The 25,320-nt window shown below is 41.0% G+C and overlaps 1 protein-coding gene across 5 annotated transcripts in view; it reads left to right on the plus strand.

Moving 5' to 3' along the window:
* Positions 1 to 9,701: 9,701 nt before the first annotated feature.
* Positions 9,702 to 25,320, plus strand: part of Nmd3 (NMD3 ribosome export adaptor) — a 36,415-nt gene continuing 20,796 nt past the window's right edge. Inside the window, exons 1-10 of one of the 5 annotated variants that reach the window (XM_045130240.1) lie at positions 9,702 to 9,761; positions 10,064 to 10,176; positions 13,148 to 13,282; positions 14,993 to 15,089; positions 15,794 to 15,874; positions 16,799 to 16,927; positions 17,715 to 17,805; positions 20,776 to 20,854; positions 22,052 to 22,148; positions 24,928 to 25,045. In XM_045130240.1, coding sequence (XP_044986175.1) covers positions 10,133 to 10,176; positions 13,148 to 13,282; positions 14,993 to 15,089; positions 15,794 to 15,874; positions 16,799 to 16,927; positions 17,715 to 17,805; positions 20,776 to 20,854; positions 22,052 to 22,148; positions 24,928 to 25,045 — 871 coding nt within the window. In that variant the 5' untranslated portion in view covers positions 9,702 to 9,761; positions 10,064 to 10,132. Of the gene's footprint in view, positions 9,762 to 9,782; positions 9,844 to 10,063; positions 10,177 to 13,147; positions 13,283 to 14,992; positions 15,090 to 15,793; positions 15,875 to 16,798; positions 16,928 to 17,714; positions 17,806 to 20,775; positions 20,855 to 22,051; positions 22,149 to 24,927; positions 25,046 to 25,320 lie in introns of those variants that run through there. The other 4 variants (XM_045130241.1, XM_045130242.1, XM_045130243.1 and 1 more) reach the window with 4 other exon arrangements.

Here is a 25,320-nt window from a genome sequence, read left to right on the forward strand (position 1 = left end):
TTGAGGATTTGCCACTATATAGATGATATCCTTTTAGTGGCTCCCGTAGAGAATATTTTGTCAAAAGCTTTTCTATCTCTCAAGAAGGATCTTGAAGTCTATGGTTTACATATAGCTAGTGAAAATGTTCAGAAAGGACAGGTAGGTAATTTCCTCGGAGCAACAATTACTAAACATATTATTAGACCTCAAAAATTACAAATTAGAATAGATGCATTGAGGACGTTGAATGATTTTCAAAAGTTGTTAGGGGATATAAATTGGATCAGACCATATCTAAAGATTCCTACCCATGAGCTGAGACACCTATTTCAAATATTGGAAGGTGATTCACATATTTCTTCATTTAGAGCTTTAAGTCCAGCTGCACGAGTAGCTATTTTTAAAGTAAAGCAAGCATTACAGTCTGCACAGTTATGCAGAATAGTCCCAGGACAACCTATTTTATTGTGCATTCTTGCTACGCCAGAAACTCCTACAGGAGTCTTATGGCAACAAGGTCCCTTGCTTTGGATACATTCTCATTCTTCTCCTAAAAAATGCATAGAGCATTATCCTACTATGGTAGCCACCCTTGCTCTTCAAGGTATAAAGTCATCTTTGATGCACTTTGGTGTGGCACCTGATTCTTTGATTACCCCTTATAACTCTGAACAGGTACGTATTTTAGCTGCTACTACTGATGATTGGGCCATATTGATGTGTTCCTTCTCTGGAAAATTGGATAATCATCTACCCAAAGATCCTTTATTACATTTTGTCTCGCTACACCCCATTGTGTTCCCTAAGATTACCTCGCAGTCACCTATTGCTGATGCTTTAGATATCTATACTGATGGCTCTAAGACAGGCCTTGGAGCCTATGTAATTCAGGGACAACAACCAGTTACTGTACAATTTGAACCAAATACTCCTCAAATAGTGGAATGCCAAATTGTATGTCATGTGTTTGAACTTTTCAGTGAATCTTTTAATCTCATTTCTGATTCTCAGTATGTAGTTAATGCTATTAAAAATCTAGAAGTAGCAGGCCTCATTAAAGATTCTAGACCTGTTGCTGTATATTTATCTAAATTGCAACGTTTAATTTGGTCTCGAACCAATCCATTTTTTATTCAACATATTAGAGCTCATTCTATGCTTTCTGGTCCCATGGCTGTTGGCAATGATTTTGCTGATAAAGCCACGCGGGTTTTTTTTCTTCTGTCCGTGGATAACTTGTCTAAGGCTCGGGATTTCCACCAATTGTATCATGTGTCCTCTGCAGTGCTGCGTAAAAAATTTAATATATCTCGGGCCATGGCATGTGATATAATTGTCAACTGCCCTGCCTGTGCCCCTTTCTTGCATTCTCCTCATATTGGCATTAATCCCCGGGGACTGCGTCTGGAAGAGATTTGGCAAATGGATGTTACGCATATCCCATCTTTTGGCAAGTTGCAATATGTACGTGTGTCTATCGATACCTGTTCAGGAATTATTTATGCTTCTCCTTTTGTTGGTGAACGTATTCAGCATGTTATTACTCATTGTTTAGAGGCCTGGGCAGCTTGGGGTAAGCCCCGGGCGTTGAAGACAGACAATGGACCTGCTTATACTGCAAAAGGTTTTCGCCAGTTTTGTGATGCTGTGGGCGTCGCTCATACCACTGGCCTTCCTCATAACCCGCAAGGGCAAGGCATTGTTGAACGAGCCCATCGTTCTATTAAAGAATGCTTACAAAAACAAAAAGGGGGAATAGGCCAAGGCCACACCCCCAAGAATAAATTATCTCTAGTACTTTTTACTTTGAATTTTCTGACGATTGATGCTGCGGGTCTAACGGCAGCTGATCGCCATATGACCCAATCCCCTTCTTGTTATGAAGATGTAAAATGGAAGGATGTACTTGAAAATGTCTGGAAAGGCCCGGATCCAGTTATAGCCAGATCCAGGGGAGCTGTTTGTGTTTTTCCACAGGGCCAAGCTGATCCTATCTGGGTGCCAGAGCGGTTGACTCGAATTGTACGTCATGAGAAGACAAGGAATGACAACCTTCTTACTACTACTGATGATCCTGAGCCTGCTCCTGCCGATGATGATAAAGGCAATTAAGATGCAATTTTGGGCTGTGGCCAGAACATGGCCTGTCCCTATGCCAGTTCAGTCCTATCTATCTTCTGCATTTTCTTTCTTTAAGGAAAGGGTGGGGGTGGCTATGTTCGGAGCAGCCCTTCTGTGTGGTATGGTGTTCTGTCTGTGGCTTATCTGTCGAATCAGACGACAACGTTAGCACGATAACGTAAAGATTGTTCAGGCACTTATGGCTTTGGATCAAGGAGCATCTCCACAAGTGTGGCTGGCGAGCCTGCGAGATGGTTAGTTCCACCCTGCCTACTGTAAGGCCTTTGCACACCAAGTGACCTTGTTGTCATTGCACCTTGGAAGGCTTACATCCCTGCATTAGCAGCCTTTGCACCCTGAAGGGATTTTTCCCATTGCACTTGGGAAGGTGCTTAAGCAGGCTTTTGGTCTTGGGCTCTACCCTCGATGGGACTGGCCATCATGAGGGCTGGTCCTGGATCGGGTATCCTGAGGTTCAAAACAATTTCTATAAGGGGGAACTGTGGGGAGCCGCGCTGGCTTCGTCAGGCTTTGCTGCATCAGCTTGTTTACTGCTTTTGTATCCTAATCGTTTGCATGTGAGCATATGACGTTATCCTAACATGGCTGCTCACCTATCCCGATTGGGTGATGCAAAGTCGTCTGATGAGACTTAAGCCAATCAGACAACGTTTCACATCCACATGACCACAAGTATATAAGCTTGGCACTCCGTAGGGTTGGGGTCCTTCTCTCTTTCAGTTTGGAGCTCCCAATAAAGTGTGCTTGAGAAGAATCCTGTTGTCGTTCTTCCTGCTGGTGGGAGGGGCGCAACACTCCTCCCTTCCTTTCTCTTTCCTTTATGTCTCCTTTTTAACTTACTGGCCTCTGCTACTAAGTATTTTCATTCTCACGCAGAAGCCCAATCATCTGTAGCTAGGATCCACATATGAGAGAGAACATGTGGCGGCTTTCTGGGCCTGGGTTACCTTACTTAGTATAATCCTTTCCAGGTCCATCCATTTTTCTGCAAATTTCATAACTTCATTTTTCTTTACTGCTGAGTAGAACTCCATTGTATAAATGTGCCACATCTTCATTATCCACTCATCAGTTGAGGGACATCTAGGCTGGTTCCATTTCCCAGCTATTATAAATTGAGCAGCAATAAACATGGTTGAGCACCTACTTCTAAGGAAATGAGATGAGTCCTCTGGATATATGCCTCGGAGTGCTATAGCTGGGTCATATGGTAGATCAATCTTTAGCTGTTTTAGGGACCTCCACACTGATTTCCACAATGGCTGGACCAGATTGCATTCCCACCAGCAGATAATATCTATCCTTTGTAGAAAGGTGAGTTTCTTGGAGACAACAAATTGTAGGATCCTGCTTTTTAACCCAGTCTGCAAACTTATGTCTTTTCATTGGGACATTGAGGCCGTTGATATTAAGAGATATTATTGAAAGGTGTGTATTTATGTTTGCCATTTTTTTGTGTGGTTCCGGTTCGACCTGTGCTCTCTTCTGTTAACTAGTATTTGAGTATTGCTTATTTTTTCTGGGTTCCTTATATGTGTGCTTTTCCCTTTCTTCAGCATGGAGGATTCTATCAAGTATTTTCTATAGAGCTGGTTTTGTCTTCAAATACTCCTTTAACCTGCTTTTGTCATGGAATGTCCTTATTTCTCCGTCTATTTGAATGGATAACTTTGCAGGATAAAGTAACCTTGGTTGACAGTTGTTATCTTTCAGAACTTGGAATATATCACCCCAAGAACTTCTGGCTTTACAAGATTGTGTTGAATAATCTGCTGTAATCCTGATGGGCTTACTTTTGTAGGTAACTTGATTTTTCTCTCTAACTGCTTTCAATATTTTTTCTTTGGTGTGTGTGTTTGGAAGTTTGATTATAATATGGTGAGGAGAGGTTCTTTCCGGGTTTTGTCTGGCTGGGATTCTAAAGGCTTCCTGTATCTGCATTGGCACCTCTTTCCCAATTTGGGGGAAATTTTCTTCTGTGATTTTGTTGAAGACGCCTTCTATGCCTTTGGAGTGGAATTCTTCTCCTTCTACTATGCCCTGAATTCTTATACTGAATCTTTTCATAGTGTCCCGAATATCTTGAAATTCCCACTCATACTTTCTATAAGTTTGTCTTTCTCTTTGTTTGACTGTATTAGATCTGCCACCTGGTCTTCTAGTTTAGATATTGTGTCCTCTCCCTCATCCATCCTACTGGTGAGATTTTCTACAGAGTTTTTTATTTCATTAACTGTGTTCTTCATTGCTAGTAATTCTGACTGGTTTTTCTTTATTATTTCTATTTCCTTATTTATGTCTTGTATTGCCTTCTTTATTTCATGAAATTGGTGTCCTGCATCTTCTTTGATTCCTTTGATTTCCTCTTTTATTTCTTATTTGATTCTTTTGATTTGTTCTTTGACCTCTTTGAACATATTTATAATCATTCTTTTGAACTCTTTCTCAGGTATTTCCTCTAACTCATTCTCACTGGAGGACATTTCTGATGCATTAATACTTTTAGGTGGATCTATATCGTCTTGCTTTTTAGTGTTTCTTGTGTTATAATGTATATATTTTTGCATCTTGGATTAAGTTAATGCTTGGATTTTCTAACTAGCTGGTTATTCTTAGCTGCATCAATTGGTTTGATGTTATATATTTTCAGGGTAGGAGCTCAAGGTGTTAGGTGTGGCTCTTAAGACTCTCAGAGTATCTACAAAGATGTTCTTAGGGGTGAGTTTCTCTGCTATAGGAGTATTCAAGCAGGCTGAGTGGAATAAAATACAGGTAGATTCTAAAATTTAACTAAACACTGTACACATAGAGTCAAAAACAGCCCTGAGTATGTATGCAAGAGTAGTTATTATAATGACCAGATCCTCTATCAACAAAGTGGTTAAGATTTCTGGTCTGTTGAGGGATCCAAGTCAGCTTGCGACCAAGTGAGACCCTTCCCTGGTGCAATCCCAGTTACCTTGGATGATTTTGGTCTCAGTCAAGTTGCTGCCTGGGTCGTCGGGCTGCTGTTCTGATTGCTGGAGCTGGGCACTGGCTTTTCCTGTGGGGCAAACCGAGCCTGCTAAGTGTGGCCCTGCAGAAGAGCACCCCTGCTGCTGGAACTGCAGCTGCTCAAGTTGCCGCTGCTGGGTCTGTAGTGGCTGCTGCTGAAGTTGCTGCTGCCGGACCCACTGCTGCTGCTGCCTCTGCTGCTGCTGTAGCTGCCACTGCTGGAGCCACCACTGCTGCTGAAGCTGCTGCTGCTGTGTCCACTGCCGCTGCTCCCACTGAAGCTGCTGCTGCTGGGTCTGCCACTGCTGCTGCGACTGGAGCTGCTACTGGTGGGGCCGCTGTTACCGGTGCTGGAGCCACTGATGTTGCTGCCGAACTCTGCTCCTGCTTGGGTCCTGCTGTCGGCTCAAGTTGGCATGGCCAGGTCCTGGGACCTCTGCTCTGTTCGCCAGAGCTGGGCTCAGGCAGTGGGGGAGGGGAGGGAGCTGCAGCTGCTCTGGTTCTCTCACTTTTCCACATGTTCTTCTACCTGGTGGTCTGCTCCTCCGTTGCTCACTGCCGCTCTCCCTTCATGTTTCTTGAGTTGCGGAAAGCACCGGTGTGAGTGGAAGCTCCCGCACCTGGCTTTTCCTATGGCTGAAGCCGAGCCTGGTGGCTTTCTTGTGTGCTACCACCGCGGTTGGCTGAGCTGCTGGAGCCACTTTTGCCGGCCTGTGCGGGCTCTGGATGCTCTGGATCTCTTCTACTTCTCCACTGCTGCTTCAATTTCCTATACACCTCACTTTTTAGTAAAAGTTTGTATTTTGCTGAGTTTTTTTGGTCTTTTCCTCCCCTAGGCTGCTTTGGCGTGGTACCTATGCCGCCATCTTAACCAGAAGTCAAAATCAAGGATCTTTAAGGAATAGAGCCACAAGCATGTGGAAGGGAATTAAACTAAGGCTTTTAAAGAGAAATTAGGGTAAAGTTGTTGGCACGAGGAAAGCAGGATCTAGGAGCTTGTGTAGGGAGACCTAGGAGGCACCCACATGGTATCTGCCATGTGTCTTTAGAGGCGTTAAGAGGACAAAAGCTGAGACTCAATGGGGAACAACAACAAAAACAAAACAAAACAACAACAACAAAAACCTGAGAGAGCAGATATCAAAGTAGAAACCAAGAGATTCAGGGGAGAGATGAGTGATGAGGAAGGCTACCCTGAGTTTTTTTCTTTTTTTTTCTTTCTTCAGGTACCTAGCCCAAGCTGACCTGGAATTCACTATGTAATCTCAGGGTGGCCTCAAACTCACGGATGGCCTACCTCTGCCTCTCGAGTTCTGGGATTAAAGGTTTGCACCACCATGCCCCGCCTACCCTGAGTTTTGAGTAGGTACACAGGTAGCAAGTCAAGGGCTGGTGAAAGCACCCATGTGGTCGATTAAGAGATCAGAGAAAAATCATACATGTAATTAAAGTGAGAAGTTACCACACACTATAAAGCAGAGACAAGCAGAAAAGCCATCTAAACCAAGAAACAGTGTTATGCCCACCACAGCACCCCCCAGCCCTGCTGGGAGCAGGGGAAGCCAGACTCACACCTGTCCCTGGATCCTGAGCAGAGAGGAGTCTCACACCCACACACACTGAGGGTTGGCCCAGAGAGCAGAGGGGAGGGGCTGGAAGGCTGCAGCCCTTATAGCATCAGATTCAGGATGCAAGGGGAAGACCTGATTGGCTGGTAACTTTGGAGGATGAACCTGAGGGTAGTGCAGTAGACTGCGGGCAGCAGGGGACACTGTGGATCAGTCTCAGTCAGACATTTTTGCAAAGAGTTTAGTTCTGATTCCAGGGCAAGGTGGCATATGAGATGGCACCTTCTGGTTCTCCTTAAGCCTCAAGCCTCAATCCCGAATTGAAACTGCCTTAGAAAAACTACATCAACAAGGAGGGTCTAATGGGAGGGGGTAGATCATAGAGGAGCCTAAACAATGGTACCAAACTGCCTGTATTTGATGAAAAGAAAACTAATAAATCAAATTAAAAAAAAAAAAAACTGAAATAAAAAAACAAAAAACTAGCTCTCCTCTATCCTTCACTCAGGCATGCAGAGTAGAAAATTTGTGATCCAGCCAGGCATGGTGGTGCACGCCTTTAAACCCAGAACTTGGGAGGCTGAGGTAGGAGGATCACTGTGAGTTCGAGGCCAGTCTGAGATGACATAGTGAATTCCAGGTTAGCCAGGGCTGAGTGAGACCCTGCCTCCAAAAATTAAAACCAAACAAAAAAATTGATAACACCTTTGGACTGGAGAAATGGCTTAGTGGTTAAGGCTCTTGCCTGCAAAGTCTAAGGATCCAGGTTTGATTCCCCAGTACCTACTGTGGTGGTTTGATTCAGGTGTCCCCCATAAACTTAGGTGTTCTGAATGCTAGCTTCCCAGCTGATGGAGATTTGGGAATTAATGCCTCCTGGAGGGAGTGTATCGTTGGGGGCGGTCTTATGGGCTTTGTAGCCAGTTTCCCCATGCCAGTGTTTGGCACACCCTCCTGTTGCTGTAGTCCACCTTATGTTGGCCAGGGGGTGATGTCCACCCTCTGCTCATGCCATCGTTTTCCCCTGCCATCGTGGAGCTTCCCCTCAAGCCTGAAAGCCAAAATAGATCTCTTTTTCCCAGAAGCTGCTCTTGGTTGGGTGATTTCTAACAGCAATGCGAACTGGACTGCAACAGTAAAGTGGTACCGAGGAGTGGAATTGCTGCTAGACACCTGACCGTGGCTTCAGCCTTTTTGGAGCTGATTTTCAAGAGGAAAGTGGAAGAAGTTGAAACTCTGGCCTAAGAGATGCCTTGCAGTGCTGTAAGTATAGCTCAATGGACTATTCTGGTCAGAACTATGGACTGTGAGGTTTGGCTCATGAGGGTGAGAAAGAGCTGTGCTTGGACTGGGCTAGCAGTTTGTGTGAGAAGCTTGCTCTTGTGCCCATGTCCTGAGAAGTTGTGCAGGGTTGCTTCGCGTAGAAATGAACTGGTGTGTGCAGAGGGATATGGCACAGAAAGAAAAATCTTTGGGTGAACTGTTGCCCATTCAGCTGCAACTGAGAGATTACAACCTTTGAGACTGGGCTAGCTGACCTGGGCTGGGGCAACAAAAAGAATGTCGACTCTTTTGAAGGGGCCTGAGTGCTCAAGGAGTGTCCTGTTCTTCAAAGTCTGCTTTATTCCCCCCTGGATTAACAAATTGGCACCCTACCTGGTATTGTGGAGTATAAGAAATGCTGGAAAGAGGGTCATTGAGTTTGCAACAGGGTCTTGTGTTTTGGAAATGGCCATGGGCAGTGTGAAGCAGGTTTGCTGGTTGCCTGCATAGAGACCCCATGGGGCCATGAGGATGAACCGTGGATTGCAGTGGAGACCCAGTGGAGATGCCGGGACCATGAGATGGCTGCCAAGGAGCTGCCGGCCCCATGAAGTTTTCCACGACTTTGAGTGGCCTAGCTGGAGGGGCGGAATTGGAATGCCAGAGACTCGTTGCTGGTTAGAATTATCGGACTTGAAGATTTGTCACTGGCTAGAGTTGCTGGACTTGAAGCTACAGAGTTTGATGTTTGCCCTGGTTGTTTTAAATCTTGTATTGGTTGAATGTTTCTTTGCTATGCCCAATGCCATCTGTTGCAGTGTGAATATTTATTCTGTGCCATTATGGGTTTTTTTGAGGTTATTTTTTGGTATTACGGCTCAGTTAAAAGATCTTGAACTATGGGGATGTTTGAACATCTATGCGATTGATAAAAACTATGGGGGCTTTTAAAATGAGATGAATGCATTGTATTTTACATCATGTATGGATATCAGTTTATGGGGGCCAGGGGTGGAATGTGGTGGTTTGATTCAGGTGTCCCCATAAACTTAGGTGTTCTGAATGCTAGGTTCCCAGCTGATGGAGATTTGGGAATTAACGCCTCCTGGAGGGAGTGTATGGTTGGAAGCGGGCTTATGGGCTTTATAGCCAGTTTCCCCATGCCAGTGTTTGGCACACCCTCCTGTTGCTGTAGTCCACCTTATGTTGGCCAGGGGGTGATGTCCACCCTCTGCTCATGCCATCGTTTTCCCCTGCCATCATGGAGCTTCCCCTCAAGCCTGTAAGCCAAAATAAATCTCTTTTTCCCAGAAGCTGCTCTTGGTTGGGTGATTTCTAACAGCAATGCGAACCGGACTGCAACACCTACGTAAGCACTTTCCACAATCAGTCTAAAAGTTCACCAACTTTTTCACTATTAATTCTTTTACCTACTCGACAAGTAGTGAATAAAAAAGTCCAAGGCATTACCCTCGATGGTGTTTGGCGTCAAGTACTATTTATAACTAACCGTTATTTAACCAAATAGAAAGTTCCTGTCGCAATGCCTGAAACGGGATTTAAACATGGAGGAGGCTGGTTTGGGGGGAACTCTGGCCAGTTCACATCTGACATCCAGAGGTAGCTCTTCCCGGTAAGCTTCGCCCCTCCCACTCCCCTCCTGTCCCACCTCCTCCGCTGCCACCTCCGCCCGCCCTGCCCCCTTCACCTGGGCGGTCCAGACAGAGCCCTTTGACCCGCGGGACTTAGAGCCCTATCGCGAGATCTTAGCCAGCCGGGTGGTGGAGGCGGCGCTGGCGCCTGCGGGGTCCGGTGGGTGTTTTTGGGTGTGCTGCAGGGTTTCCGCAAATTCAGGCGAAGCGCGAGGGAGGATCTGGAGACGAGGGGTGGCCGCGTGCGTCCCGCGTGGGCGCTGCCGTCCCCGTGCGGGCCGCGGGAGGGTGGCGTGGGCTCCGGGCCGGCCGAGCGCGTGTCCGCCGCCGCCCAGGGCCGGGTGGGCCCGCTGGCGCGCAGGCGCGGCCCGAGGACGGTGGGCGCTCTCGGGCCGGGTCTGGCGGGCTGCGCGCAAAGTTACTTCCGGCGTTTCCCAGTGGAGTTGGCTGCTCTTTTCCTAGAAGGAAGACTACGGAAAGACCTAAAGGCGACTTCCTCCTCGCCTGCTCCGTGTCACGGTGCCGAGAACGATGGAGTACATGACAGAATCCACCGTCCGCAGCCCCGGACACGTGTGAGTGGCGACCCTTCTTCCCCATTCCCTTTACCTGTTCAGCTCTCGCGTGAGTCTGAATGTATTGCCTGGATGGGAGAAAGCTTGTGGTGGGGAGAAAGGTTTTCTCATACGTGGGGAAAACATAATGAAAGGCGTTTATCTGTAAAAAGTTCATTTCAGCCTTGGTTCATAGTTTGATCTAGAAAATAAGTGCTTTCAGAAAGGTGTTCCAAAGCTGGGCTCACGTCTGTGAATCCCAGCATGCTGGAGGCAGAGGTTGCAGTATTTCTGCAAGTTCAAGACCAGCCTCATCTACATAGCCTGCCAGGGTTACCATAGCCAGACTCTCAAAACACAAAAAGAAAATGGGGCTGTAGAAATGGTTTAGCCATTAAGGCACTTACCTATAAAGCCTTAGGTTCAATTCCCCAGAACCCACGTAAGCCCGATGCACATGGTGGCACATGCATCTGGAATTAGTTTGTAGTGGCTAAAAGTCCCTAGCACGCCAATTCTCCTTCTCTGTCTCTCTCATAAATAAGCAAATAAAATATTAAGAAAGAAACGAAAAGAAGTATAAACAAGACTCCTTGGAGAGTGACACTATGTGCCATTAGACATGTGGCTATGTAAGGTTACATTTAATACTCAGGTGTTCTGCATACTGCCCATCAAGTGCCCAGTTGCCACATGTGACTGTCAGAGGTTTACTTTCTCTTTTAAAAAATTTATTTATTAACAGGAGAGAGAACAGGCACACAAGGACCTCTAGCCACTGTAGACAAACTCTAGATGCATGTGCCACCATGTACTGGGGAATGGAACCGGGGTCATTAGACTTCACCAACAAGTGACTTAACTGCTAAGCCATCTTTCCTGCCCTATCAGCGGCTTTCTTTTTTTTTCTTTTTCTTTTTTGGACAGCATTGGCCTATAATACATCATTGGTTCACAATTTCTTGTTATTGTTGGTTGAGGAGACACTTCTTGCCCTGTGGTCCAGGTTGGCTTTGAATTCTTGACCTTTCTATCTTAGCCTCTTAAATGCTGGGATTATACTTCCCTTAGTACATCTAGAATTATCATACTAAATTAGTACACATTGTGTACTTGTCCTTATTTACAGTTGTTTTTTGAGTTTTAATGTACAGATAGTGAATTTTGTGATAACATTTTCATACATATATCATTACACCTTCATATTTGCCCCCCCAACACTCTGTCCTTCCTCCTCCCTTGCTGATTGTCTTCCTTCAATAGTCCCCCCCACCATTAGCTTTCATGTCCCACTTATAGTCTAAGTAAATGAACCATTCATTGTTTGTTCAGCACCAGAGATAGTGCTTAGAACGTACAGTATCACCTAGATGAGTCAGATGAAGTTTGAAAAGTTTGTATGTATGTGAAGTGACTAAAGAGACAAATAGATTTAACAGTCTTGCTCGAACTTTTATTTCAGTTTTTGTCATTCACATACTGCTTTGCCTTATTAATCTTGTCTTTCTTAGTTTTCCAATTTTAACGATGTGACAGGGGCTGGATCATGTCTCTTGGTAGAGTTGCTTGCTTACCCAGCATTCACAAAGCCCTGGGTTCAATCCCAAGAACCATATAAGCCAGGCTAGTACATTCCTAGTAAGAGGTGGAGGCAGGGGATCAGATGTTCAGGCTAAGATCATCTTTGGCTACATAGTCATACATGTCAGCCTGGAATACCAAAACAGAATAAGAGGGAAGAATGACTGAAGACTAATAATAGTGCACCTCAAATTTTCCCTGAATATGCAGTTGTGATATTTACTGTAAGTCGGTTTATTATTAAACGTTTACTTTTTAAGCCTTTTTTTTTTTTTTTTCAAAGTAGGGTCTTTCTGTAGCCCAGGCTGACTTGGAATTCACTTTGTAGACTTAGGCTGACCTTGAACTCAACAGCAGTCCTCCTACCTGTGCCTTCTGAGTGCTGGGATAAGCGGTGTGTGCCCCTATACCTGGCTAATGGGGATACTTGCATAGAAAATATCTGGAAAGATAACATATATGGTTACTTCTGAGGGTGGTCTTGGTAGTGTGGTAAAGTGAACTATTAAGGTTTTTATTGTACTTTAGTATTGGAAATTGAGGTTAGTACAGATTTTTGTTTTCTAGCAGTGTCTCCATTTCTTAAAAATGTGACATAATATGAAACTTTTTTTTTTTTCTCCAGCCCAGGCTGACCTGGAATTCACTCTGTAGTTTTAGGGTGGCCTTGAACTCATGGTGACACAAGATCCTCCTACCTCTGCCTCCTGAGTGCTGGGATTAAAGGCGTGTGCCACCATGCCCAGCACATTTGCTTTTAATAGACTATTTAGAGCTCTGCTGGCTGAATAGTGTAAATTTAAACTGAATCAGATTAAAAATTGGGTTCCTCAGTTGCACTACTCATTGCAGGTAGCCCAGTTCCATGTGTGTCTTTTTGGTTCATGGCTGCTTTAATGAACAAACCAGAAATAGAACACTTCTCTCATTGTATGGAGTTCTCTTGAACAGTTCTGTTGAGCTGTCTAGAAACTTAGGACATCTGTCATGCTTTGAGCATTTTCAGAACTGTAACCACCCTTGGTTTTTTTTGCCTTAGTATTCCAGGGTTGATCTTTACTGCATTTTTAAGATAACTGCATTTTCACGTCACTTTTCTTCTGGGGAAGAAGCCTGAGAGTTTTTGGTAACATAAAAAAAAAATTATCTAATTTTTTTGAGTTGCAGAGATGGCTTAAGGGTTAAGGCTCTTGCCTGCAAAACTTAAGGACCCAGGTTCGATTCCCCAGAAGGTGGCACATGCATCCTTTGCAGTGGCTGGAGGCCCTGGAATGTTCTTTCTCTGTGTCTGTCTGCCTCTTTCTCCTCCTCCCTCTCTCTCAAATAAAGAAGTAAATAAATAATCTTTAAAAATTATCTAGTATTTTTATAAGACCTTACTGGGAAATTTTTGTCTTTTTATTTACTCAAGTTTGTGCTGTGAGTGTGGTGTCCCGATAAGTCCAAATCCTGCCAACATTTGTGTGGCCTGTTTGCGAAGTAAAGTAGACATCAGTCAAGGTATCCCGAAACAGGTCTCGATTTCTTTCTGCAAACAATGTCAAAGGTACAGTGCATTATTGTTTAGCTTATGTAAAGTTGGGATTTATATTGAGAGGTACTATGATACATTGAGATGATACCAAAGTATACCAAAGAAGGTATATGCAAATGTGTTTTAATTTTCACTCATGTTGATGGTTGTTAAAGCTTCTATAGTTTATAGTTTTATAGTGTGCTTTCCTAGTATGCTAATCCAGTAAAGATAATATAGACATGTTTGAATTTGTTCTCTTTAGGTATTGAATAAGTTTGATGTATAGTTGCTAGATAAGAATTGATGTTTGTAGGGGTTAGAACAGATTTAAAGCACATTACTCTATTACCTTGAGGCTTTTTGCTTAGCCTTTGGAAGCTGTCTATGACATCAACAGCACTTTTGTTTTAAGTTACTTCACAGTATATTTTCAAAGTTATTAACATATGTAATTAAAGTGAGTGTAGTAAAGCTGACAGAAAGAAGCTTAGTAAATCATATCTGGAACTGTCTAAAGTAAAGACTGAATTAAAGGTAGAAGGCTTTTTCTGAGAGTTGGCACAAGCTGCTTCTATCTAATAGGCCCTAGAGTAACATCAAACTTGTCAGTGAATATAAAATTATATCCATGAGATTTCCTAAATAGGTTTGGACTCTTGAACTCGTGTGTGTGTGTGTGTGTGTGTGTGTGTGTGTGTGTGTGTAGGTTGCACATGGAGTTTCTGGAGAATCTAAAATGTAAATTATAATACTTGTATATATACAAGCTCATGAAATTTTGCATGCAGCTTTACAGAGTTTAGTGTGCAAGCTTGCTTGGAAAGTGTGAATGACGCTTTTAATTTATTATAAATTTTTGCTGTTCTTAGAAGCATGGAATTTTGAAAGTAGTGCACAAAGAATCAGGACTTCTTCTTTGTCTTGGATTTGTCACAAATAGTTTTCTGTCACTCAAAGTCATATTCTTACTAAGCTTCAGTTTTCTCATCAGAACAAAAGGATTTTATGAAGTCTATGCCAAGCCCTTTCTAAGTGCAGCAGTGTGTGTAAGCAAAATATTTTGATTGAACTTTGAAAAGTGAAACTCAAAAGTGTTCTTTTTAATAGCCATGGCAAAAAAAGTATTCATTTAGCTCATTTAAAAGTATCTTAACAAACTGTGTGCCAAACACTGTTTTCAGTCCTTGAAAGCCTGGGCTAATAAATCTTAAACATTCCTAAAAAGTTTAAGTTTTATATTAGTGAGGTTTAACCTAAGATTTAAAAACCCATGTTTTCAGCTTAAAAAATTGAAAAATGACTTGAAATGTAGCTCAGTAGAATGAATCTAGTGATCGTATATGGTGCTGCCATGTCCTTAAGCTTGTGTGAGAAATAATCCTCATGCATTTTAGAAATATAGAATAAGCCATTTTAATGCCATTTGGAGGTGACTCTTACTGTTTTTCCAGGGCTATCTTCAAGGGCTTGGACATTTTGCCTTTCTTACTGGTACTAAATTTATAATACTTTACTCAGTAGTCTTAGATTGGCTTTCTCGGAATTTTACCTTTTTAACTAAATATATTGTTCTTATTGAAAGCTTTCTGATGCTGTTTTCTGACACTGTTGGGTTAAGGCTTTATAGCACCCTTGGATATTAATTGTTGCTAATAATCAGTATTATTACATTTGTGTATTTGGATGGAAATTGCTATTTCCCTGAGAGATCTTAGATTTCTGTGTGTTACCATCTTTCAGGTATTTTCAGCCACCAGGAACATGGGTACAGTGTGCTTTAGAATCCAGGGAACTTCTTGCTTTGTGTTTGAAAAAAATCAAAGCACCTCTCAGTAAGGTATGCCAAATAGCTACAATCAGTGTTTGTAAGTATCTGTCCATGAAAACAACTCATTTTCAGAAAATCCTCATATATATGTGGATTACTTCTCTTCAGACCAAATACCTGACAAGAAGCAACTTAAAAGAGGAAGGGCTTCTTGGCTTATAGTTTCAGGGGATACAGTCTATCCATCGTGGTAGAGAAGGTGGAAAGCGACTAGCCCAGGAAGCAGAATTATTGGATGCTTATACTCAGCTCACTCCCCTTTTTACTCAGGTAAGACCTCATCCTACTGGATGGTGCTACCTGAATGTAGGATGAGTCTTTCCACCTCAGTAAACTTTAGCAGTGAGTTACAATTGTGGGTTCAGTATTCAGTATGAAGGGCCTTTGTGAGGATATCCTATGTAATGAGGTTACCGGTTCCTTTTAAAAAAATCTCTTCAAAGGGCAGTACATTTTTTATAGATTTTTTTCTACTATGAAAAACACTTCCTACTTGGCTTATGTCAGTTGTGTTAGTATAGCCATTGGATTGTTCATTTGTTGCTGTTGCCATGACATTGGCTGTAAATGTGTGTTGCAGTGGTGGTGTGTAATCATATTAATCACATGTTCCTTAAGATGTTCTATGAAGTTTGTTTATTAATGTTTTAGCCTTTCCCCCCTCTCTTGGGTGAGAAGTTAAAAAATTCTTTTTAAAAAATATTTTATTGAAGGTTCGGCTTGTAGATGCAGGCTTTGTTTGGACTGAGCCCCATTCCAAGAGACTTAAAGTTAAGTTGACTATACAGAAAGAGGTAAGCTGCATTCATACCCCCCCCCACACACACACCCAGCATGGTTAGAGTGCAGGTAGTAAGGATAAGAGCCTGGTACTGAATCGCCTAAATCTGCTATCTGTACAGCAGATTAGGTCATTAGTGAGAGCTACCATTGCTCACGGTTAGTGATCATGTAGTCTTTCCAACGTTATTTATATCAGCTGTGTTTGTGGTGTCATGTGCCTATAATCTGAGCATTCAGGAGCTGAGACAGAATCATGATTGGCCTAAGTAGCAAGTTTGAGAGCAGCCTGGCATACCTGATAGACCTTGCCTCAGAACATAAAGAAACAAAAAGGAAATCAAGTTATTTGTTACTTGTTAAGGAAAAAGACTGAAGGAACAAAAAAATATATATATACATATATTTTTTTTTTTTGTTTGGTTTTTCGAGGTAGGGTCTCACTCTAGCCCAGGCTGACCTGGAATTCACTATGGAGCCTCAGGGTGGCCTCAAACTCACGGCGATTCTCCTATCTCTGCCTCCTGAGTGCTGGGATTAAAGGCATGCGCCACCACACCCGGTTTAGGAAAAATATTAATAAAGGCTGTGATTCTCAACTTGCCTGGTCATTATGTTTCACAGTAGCTGACTCAGAGTCTCTGGGTGTGTCTGTTCATTTCTTTACTCACTCCTCCCCCTCCATGCTGGGGATCAAACAGAACTTACCATGCCTGTTAGGCAAGTTCTCTGCTACAAAGGTTATATTTCCAGCCCTTCTGAATATTTAAAATGTTGTCCAGGTGAATTCTGATAGATATGTTTAGGAACCATTAATTAAGGAATATTTTCTTTATGAGAATTTGTTTTTAAATTTTAAATTATTTTTTAGAGCATGTTAAAAGAAAATAATTAAGCAGAAATGTAAGTATGAAGATGTGTAACTACTTTTTTCCTAGGTGATGAATGGAGCTATCCTTCAGCAAGTGTTTGTGGTGGATTATGTTGTTCAGTCCCAAATGTGTGGCGATTGCCATAGGGTAGAAGCTAAAGACTTCTGGAAAGCTGTGATTCAAGTCAGGCAGAAGGTACTGAGTAATAGATAATAAGTGAATCCTGCATTTGGTATTTCATCTTTGCCAATTCCAAATAGCTAATACAACCTTTTCTTCTTTCTGAGTCAAAAGTCTGGTTACAGATATTTAACCAGAGTGTGGAGCAGTCAATTGTGGAAATAGATCATTTTACATTCAATCTTTGTTCATTTTTTAAAAAATTTATTTATTTGAGAGCGACAGACATAGAGAGATAAACAGATGGAGGGAGAGAGAATGGGCGCCCCAGGGCCTCCAGCCACTGCAAACAAACTCCAGACGCGTGTGCCCCCTTGTGCATCTGGCTAACGTGGGACCTGGGGAATCGAGCCTCAAACCGGGGTCCTTAGGCTTCACAGGCAAGCACTTAACCGCTAAGCTATCTCTCCAGCCCTACATTCAATCTTTAAAGGTTGTTTTTGTATTAAAAAAATCATTTTGTGGGCTGGAGAGATGGCTTAACTGTTAAGTGCTTGTCTATGAAGCCTACGACCCCAGTTCAAGGCTCAATTCCCCAGGACCCATGTTAGCCATATGCATAAGGGGGCGCACTCACCTGGAGTTTGTTTGCAGTGGCTGGAGGCCCTGGCATGCCCATTTTCTCTCTCTCCCTCTTTCTCTCTCTGTTGCTCTCAAGTAAATAAATAAAAATTAAAAATATTTAAAAAAATCATTTTGCCATGTCTATAGATAGAATATGTATACTAAACTTATATAATACTTATATAAATGGCTTTTCAGGGCATTTAGTTTATTGACTCACTAATTCATTTATATTTAGACTTTGCACAAAAAAACATTCTATTATCTGGAGCAATTGATTCTGAAGTATGGAATGCATCAGAATACACTTCGTATCAAAGAGATTCATGGTGAGTTCAAATTTAAAAATGTCAAAACTTTATGTCAACTTAGCTAAATTATCTCATCTTTACCAGGAAGTTGAAGTGGTTGTCAGGGTATTCTTTCAAACATTTGTATACATGTGTGCATACCCAGAAAGAAGAAAACAGTCTTAGCTTTCTATCTACACTGTCTGGTGTAGCATTCACTAGCCACAAGGGATTGTTGGGTACTTGTTGTTTTTTTTTTTTTGTCTTTTTTCAAAGTAGGGTCTCACTCTAGCTTAGGCTGACCTGGACTGGAATTCACTGTGTAGTCTCAGGGTAGCCTAGAACTGTTAGCAGTCCTATCTCTATCTCTGCCTCCCGAGGACTGGGATTAAAGGCTTGCACTACCATATCTGGCAGGTACTTGTTTTGTAATGTGATTAGTATATTTCAGGAACTGAATTGGAATTTTCTCTTATTTGAAGTTTATATTAAATTTATATATGGCCGGTGGCTACTTAGCTGGAGAACACACATCTTTGATGTCTATCCCAGTTCAAGATATGTAGTTTGTGATAAGGTGTCATTCCTTGTTTTTAGTACTTAAAGACTAATTAATATTGATTCTTATTCTCAGTGTGTTGATCATGTTGCTACTAGATGTAACTACATTAATATACTGTAAAGTGCTATGATAGAAACTTTATCAAAAACTTGTTTTATGTAGGGAAAAAGTCAGCTCTGGTTGGATGAAGATAATTATTTTTGAGATCTGTAAGTTGTTTTGTAATGTTTCTGTGTTTTTTATATGGTAAGAGACTTGTGATGAATAAATTAATTTAGTATTGTAGTTTATCATCATGGTAGAAATAATTTCACACAATATTTTGGTAGCCAGAAACTGGATACATTTTGTAATTGTTTGGTTTTTAATTTTTTTTCCCTTCTGTGTGGTACACATTGTGTGTATGCCCACATGTGTGTGGATACATATATTTATGGAAGCCAGAGGTTGATGTCTTCTTAAAAGGCTCTTTACTTTATTGATTGAAATAGGATCTCTGACTTGAACCCAGAACTTGCTAGTTGAGCTGGTGTAGCTATTCAGCTTTCCCTGTCTCCACCAACAAGTGATGGGGTTCCATGTAGGCTGCTATGCTCATGGTATACATAGATATTGGGAACCGAGCTCAGGTATTGTATGGCATGTACTTTACCCACTTAGCCATTTTCCCTATATTCAGGACACAAAATGTTGCAGTCTAAACGACCTTCCATATAGAGCCTTTAAAAATATTTTCTGTCTCTACTAATACTTGGCTTAAATGAATCTTTTTTTTTTTTTTGGTTTGTTTGTTTTCAAGGTAGAGTTTCATTTAGCCCAGGATGACCTGAAATCACTTTGGAGTCTCAGGGTGACTTCGAACTCATGGTGATCCTCCTACCTCTGCCTTCCGAGTGCTGGGATTAAAGGCCTGCGCCACTATTCCTCTCTTGAATCTTTTCACTTTTTGCTTCCATATTTACTGTCTCATTACTGTGACCAAATAACTGACAAGAAGGAATTTAAGGCAGGAAAGGTTTTTTTTTTAATATTTTTATTTATTTGAGAGAGCAAGAGGGAGAGAGAGGAAGAGAATGGGCACACTAGGGCCTCCAGCCACTGTAAACGAATTCCAGATGCATGCACCGCCTTGTGCGTCTGGCTAATGTGGGTCCTGGGAATTGAACCTGGGTCCTTTGGCTTTGCAGGCAAATGCCTTAACCAATAAGCCATCCCTTCAGCCCCCTAAAGTTTATTTATTTATTTATTTTTATAATATCTGGCTGGAGAGATGGCTTAGCAGTTAAGGCACTTTCCTGTGAAGCCTTAGGACCCAGGTTCAATTCCCCCTACCCATGCAAAGCCAGATGCCCAAGGTGGCACATATGTTTTGAGTTCATTTATAGTGGCTAGAGGCCCTGGGGTGCCCATTCTCTCTATATATCTGCCTTTTATAAATAAATAAATAAAAATAATTTTTAAAAATGGTCTGTTGACTGTAAATGTAATGATTCATTTCTGGAATCTCAAGTTCAAAAGATAAAATTGCTCTTCAGTTTATATCTGTCATTTCAGTACTACTCTGATAACTTAACATGAAGTATAAATCCCATGATTTTGTTCATTTTCTTCAAAATTATCCTGTCCGTTGTGGAAATTTTAGTTTCTTATTAGAATTTTCTTGTAAATATTTCTTTGTTGGTAGGTTTGCTTTTGGCTATCCCTTTGGTAATGACTTTCATTGCTACTGCATTGTAATCATATAATAACTAGTGACTTCTTTGCTAGGTATTTGTTTTTAAATCTTAGTCTAAAAATAAAGTCTTTTGAGTTTGAGGCCACCCTAAGATTACAGAATGAATTCCAAGTCAGCCTGGGTTAGAGGGAGAGCCTACATTGAAAAACCAAAAATTTTATATATGTATCTTAGTCAGGTATTAACAAAATTATTTCTGTATGGGTGAGTGGGTGGGTACATGTGCACATGTACACACTTGTGCCAGAACCTTTCACTAGTACAAATGAACACCGGACACTTGCACCATTTTTTGTGCCCAGCTTATGTGGGTGGCTTGGAAACTGAACTTGGGTGGACAGGCTTTGCAAGCAGGTGTCTTTAACCACTAAGCAACCCTCCCAGCCCAGTCAGTTTTTTTTTTTAAATGTATATCAATTAGTTGGATTCCTGCTATCTGCCTGGTAGATTGGTTTATTTATTTCATAAAACATTTTGTTTTTTTTCCCCCTTGGCCTTAAGTTTGGTATTTAGAATTCATGTGAATTTTGTTTTTCATTTGTTTGTCGTCTGATTTTTTCTTTTTTTCCTAGCAAGTCTGATACCCCTAATCTTTTATGATTATATTTTCAGCATTTGCTAATAGTTTAATTTGTGATATGGTCATATTAGAGGAGAACCTTATTTTGTAGAATTATTTTCATGATTTTTTTCCTTTTTTTTTTTTTTTAAGATGGTTTGGATTTCTATTATTCCTCAAAACAACATGCTCAGAAGATGGTAGACTTTCTTCAGTGTACAGTTCCCTGCAGGTATTTTTGTGATCTAAATGTGAGAAGTCCAGGGGCCTGGGGGTATAGGTTATATCTATTCTTTTGTCTTTAATAACATCTTGTTAAGTGTTTTAAAAAATTAATAGTACTTACACAATCAAGAAACATTTATTGAGCTGGGAAATGGTTCACTGGTTAAAGGTGCTTGCTTGCAAAGCCTGTAGTCTCAGTTTTTATTCCCTAGTATACACATAAAGCCAGATATACAAAGTGGCACAAGCATCTGTAGTTTGTTTACAGCTGTAAGAAAGGTCTGGTCAAGAGCCTATATTCATATTCTCTCCCTCTCTCTCAAGTAAATAAAAAATTTTTTAAAGAAACATTTATTGCCAGGAGTGGTGGCATTCTTAACCCCGCACTTGGGAGCCAGAAGCAGGGGGAGTACTGTGAGTTCGAGGCCACCCTGAGACTACATAGTGAATTCCAGGTCAGCATGAGCTAGAGTGAGACCCTACCTTGGGGGGGGGGGGGAAGAAGCAGCATTTATTGAGTTATTCACTTTAAGGGATTAACCAAAGAGTACTAATGAATCTCTTGGCTGCTAAACCTGACTCCATAATACACACTGTAGTGTTGAACCATAGGAAACAAACAGAAGAGCGAGAGAGCTAGGACTTACTCTGTGAAGGTGGGATAAGTTTTCATAAAGTGAATTTTTATTTGTGACATTAGTACATTGACTATATGTTAGCATGATTTACTAAATGCTATGTAGAGAATAGGTTGGTCTGAATGAAGGACATTTTGGAGATATTTTGGTAGATAATTTTGAAAATAGGTAGTCTATAGTCATTTTGATAAAGGTTTTGAAAAATAATGAAATTTGACTTTCTATAGTAGGCATCAGGAAGCTCTTTATTTTCATTTTTTTAAAAAAATTATTTGCAAGCAGAGAGAGAATGAGAATGGGTGTGCCAAGACCTCTACTGCTGCAGATGAATTCCACATGCATGTGCCACTTTGTGATTCTGGCTGCACAAAGGTATTGGGGAATCAAACTCAAGTCATTTGGACTTTGCAGGCAAGTGCCTGAACCACTGAGCCATGTGACCAGCCTAGGGAATTTTTAGACTTAAGACAGTGTTAATTTGATTTGATGAAAATTGTTATTTTGAAATCTATACAAGTAATGACCTGTGATTTTTGTGTTATTAATAATTTTGTTTTTCTTAACAGATACAAAGCATCACAAAGACTGATCTCTCAAGATATTCATAGTAACACATACAATTATAAGAGCACTTTTTCTGTGGAAATTGTTCCAATATGCAAGGTACATTTTGTACATTTAATTCATATCTATAAAGCATACATGTAATTCATTGTTTATATTTCTTTATGAGTGGCTAAAAATTTAGAATTTCTTAAATTATTTCTGACATAGCTTTATTAAAGATAAAATATAAAGTATTAATAATTATGAAGTGGCATGCCTTTTATGTGGTGTGCTAAGTGGTAAAATTCCTGGTTGTAAGCTTTGAAGTTCATAGTCCTCAAAAATTGTAATCTCAGTGAACATATGGCCCTTTCACAAAACTGAATTATAAGAAATTCTTAAATAAAATGAGTGAGCCACTTGGAATATATGCATGCATGATTTGAACAGATTAAATTAGGCGCTGGTATGGAAAGGAGATCACTTTTAAAAGTGCTGTTTTGGGGGTTGGAGAGTTGGCTTAGTGGTTAAGGTGCTTTTCTGTAAAGTCAAAGGACCTCAGTTTGATTCCCCAGGACCCACATAAAGCCAGATGCATAAAGTGGTGCATGCATCTGGAGTTTGTTTGCAGTGGTTGGATGCTCTGGCACACCCATTCTCTCTCTTCTTTTCTCTCCTGCTCTCTGCCTCTTTCTCGTTCTCAAATAATTTTTTTAAGTGCTTTTTGGGGGCTGGGGGGATGGCTTAGAGTTAAGGCATTGACCTGCAAAGCCAAAGGACCCAGGTTTGATTCCCTAGGACCCACGTAAGCCAGATGCATGAGGTAACATATGTGTCTGGAGTTAGTTTACAATGGCTGAAGGCCCTGGCATGCCCATTCTCTCTCTCTGTCTCTCTCCCACTCTTTCTCTCTTGTCAAATAAATAAATAAAAATATTAAAAGTGCTTTTTTAACATTCTGAATAAAGTGTAGATTATTATTTGATTGTACTAAGACAAAACCCTTTCTTCAAATGATGTGTGCAAAAGGCAGATGATGTGGCACATACCTAAGTTCTAGATATCACTGAAGAGGCTGAGTTTGAGGCTAGCCTAGGCTATGAAGTAAGTCCCGTGTTAGCCTGGGCTAGAATGAGATCCTGCTTCAAAAGACACAAAGTAAAAGAGTTATTTATAAATGAATTAAAATTCAACATATTAGTTTGGCACCTTATGTACAAAGCTGCCCTAAGGATCACATACCTAGAGATCTTTGCCATGAAAGAATTTACTGATGTTAAACCACTAAAAACTCCAAGGGTGTACAGGTCCTGTATATCAAGTGGTGTAGCATACTCAAACCACTCATAGATTACTTCTATCTAAAAAAATGTGGATGCTCTGTATATGGTTGCTGTGCTGCATTATTTAAAGAATGATAACAAGGTACACTATGTACTATGTGTTCAGTATAGGTGCAGTGTTATACAAATATTTTCAAAAAATACTTTATTGATTGATTTGAGAAAGAGGGAGAAAGGAAGAGACAGAGAGAATGGGTGTGCCAGGGTCTCTAGCTACTGCAAATGAATTCTAGACACATGTGCTACCTTTTGTATCTGGCTTATGTGGGTACTGGAGAGTTGAAGCTTCACAGGCAAGCAAGTGCCTTAACCACCAAACCATCTCTCCAGCCATAAAAATATTTTTGATCAGTAGTTGGATGAACTAGCAGAAATGGAACATAATATGCAGGGTCAGCTATACTGTTTTTCTCTATGGGAATTTTGTTTTGTTTTGTTTTGTTTTGCTTTTTTTTGAGGTAGGATCTCGCTGTAGCCCAGGCTAGCCTTGGGAACTCTTGACCAAAGATTGGAATAGGTATTATTAGACACAGAAAGTACCTTTTGTAGAAGAGCTGGTGAATATGTATGGATAGAGCTTAATGTATAACCCAGATCCTTTTATCTCCCCCCCCTCCTTTGGTTTTTCAAGGTAGAGTCTTGTTGTAGTGCAGACTGGCCTGGAATTCACTATGTAGTCTCAGGCAGGCTTCAGACTCATTGATCCTCCCATAACTCAGACTCTGAAGTGCTGTAATTAAAAGATATGTACCATCACACCCAACCCTTTATCTTTCAATACAGTTTAAAAAAACATAATCATGTTGCTGGCTTATGTAAATACCCTTCATTATACATGTAGACTTATGACTTTTGGTAATGAAATCTTTGATTACACAAGGTACATATAGCCATTTAAAGAAACTACATTCCTCTGAAATTTGTTTTTTATGGAGCTTGAAAAAGTCATAAGGAGTTTTAGAAAATCCTTCTAGATGTTATATTTTGGTTAGAATATGTATTATATTAGCATTGAATGAAAAGGAATCACACTCATTGAATTGAATTTAATGGTAGCTTGGAATGTTAAATTTTAAAAAGCGTTATACTTAAGACAAATCTGCTTGTCTTAAGAATGGGGAGCACAGCTGGGCATGGTGGCACACGCCTTTTATCCTAGCACTCGGGAGGCAGAGGTAGGAGGATTGCCATGAGTTCGAGGCCACCCTGACACTCCATAATGAATTCCAGGTCAGCCTGGGCTAGAGCGAGACCCTAGCTCAAAAAACCAAAAAAAAAAAAAAAAAAAAAAAAAAAAAGAAAGAAAGAAAGAAAGAAAGAAAGAAAAAGAAAAGAATGGGGAGCATATTTTCACTTTCTTCAAGGTCTGACTCACTCCTATATGTCCTTCATTGGTTTAAGATCTAGGTTGATCTGGGCCACAATGAGTAAGAGCTTATCTCCAAACAAAGTTTTGGTTGGGCAAGTACAGTTATGTTGGAGTTACCTTGACATGTGTTGGAGGCTGCTATTTAGAATTTATCTTATATCAGGTATTAACTTTTTATGCCTAGGATAATGTTGTCTGCCTGTCTCCAAAACTGGCACAAAGCCTTGGGAATATGAGCCAGATATGTGTTTGCATTCGAGTAACTAGTGCCATCCATCTCATAGATCCTAACTCCCTACAAGGTAAGTTTATGGAACCTAAATTTGCCTTGACAAGTAGTGTTCTGTGGTAAGGTAAGCAATAATAATTTATGGTGCTAATACTATTCTTTTTAATAATTATTTTTATTTTTTTATTAACAACTTCCATGATTGTAAACAATATCCCATGGGAATGCCCTCCCTCCCCCCACTTTCCCTTTTGAAATTCCATTCTCCATCATAACCCCTCCCCCTCTCAATCAGTCTTTTATTTTGATGTCATGATAGTTTCCTCCTATTATGATGTTCTTGTGTAG

This window comes from Jaculus jaculus, chromosome 11 (assembly GCF_020740685.1).
Source record: "Jaculus jaculus isolate mJacJac1 chromosome 11, mJacJac1.mat.Y.cur, whole genome shotgun sequence".
In the NCBI taxonomy this organism is placed as follows: domain Eukaryota; kingdom Metazoa; phylum Chordata; class Mammalia; order Rodentia; family Dipodidae; genus Jaculus; species Jaculus jaculus.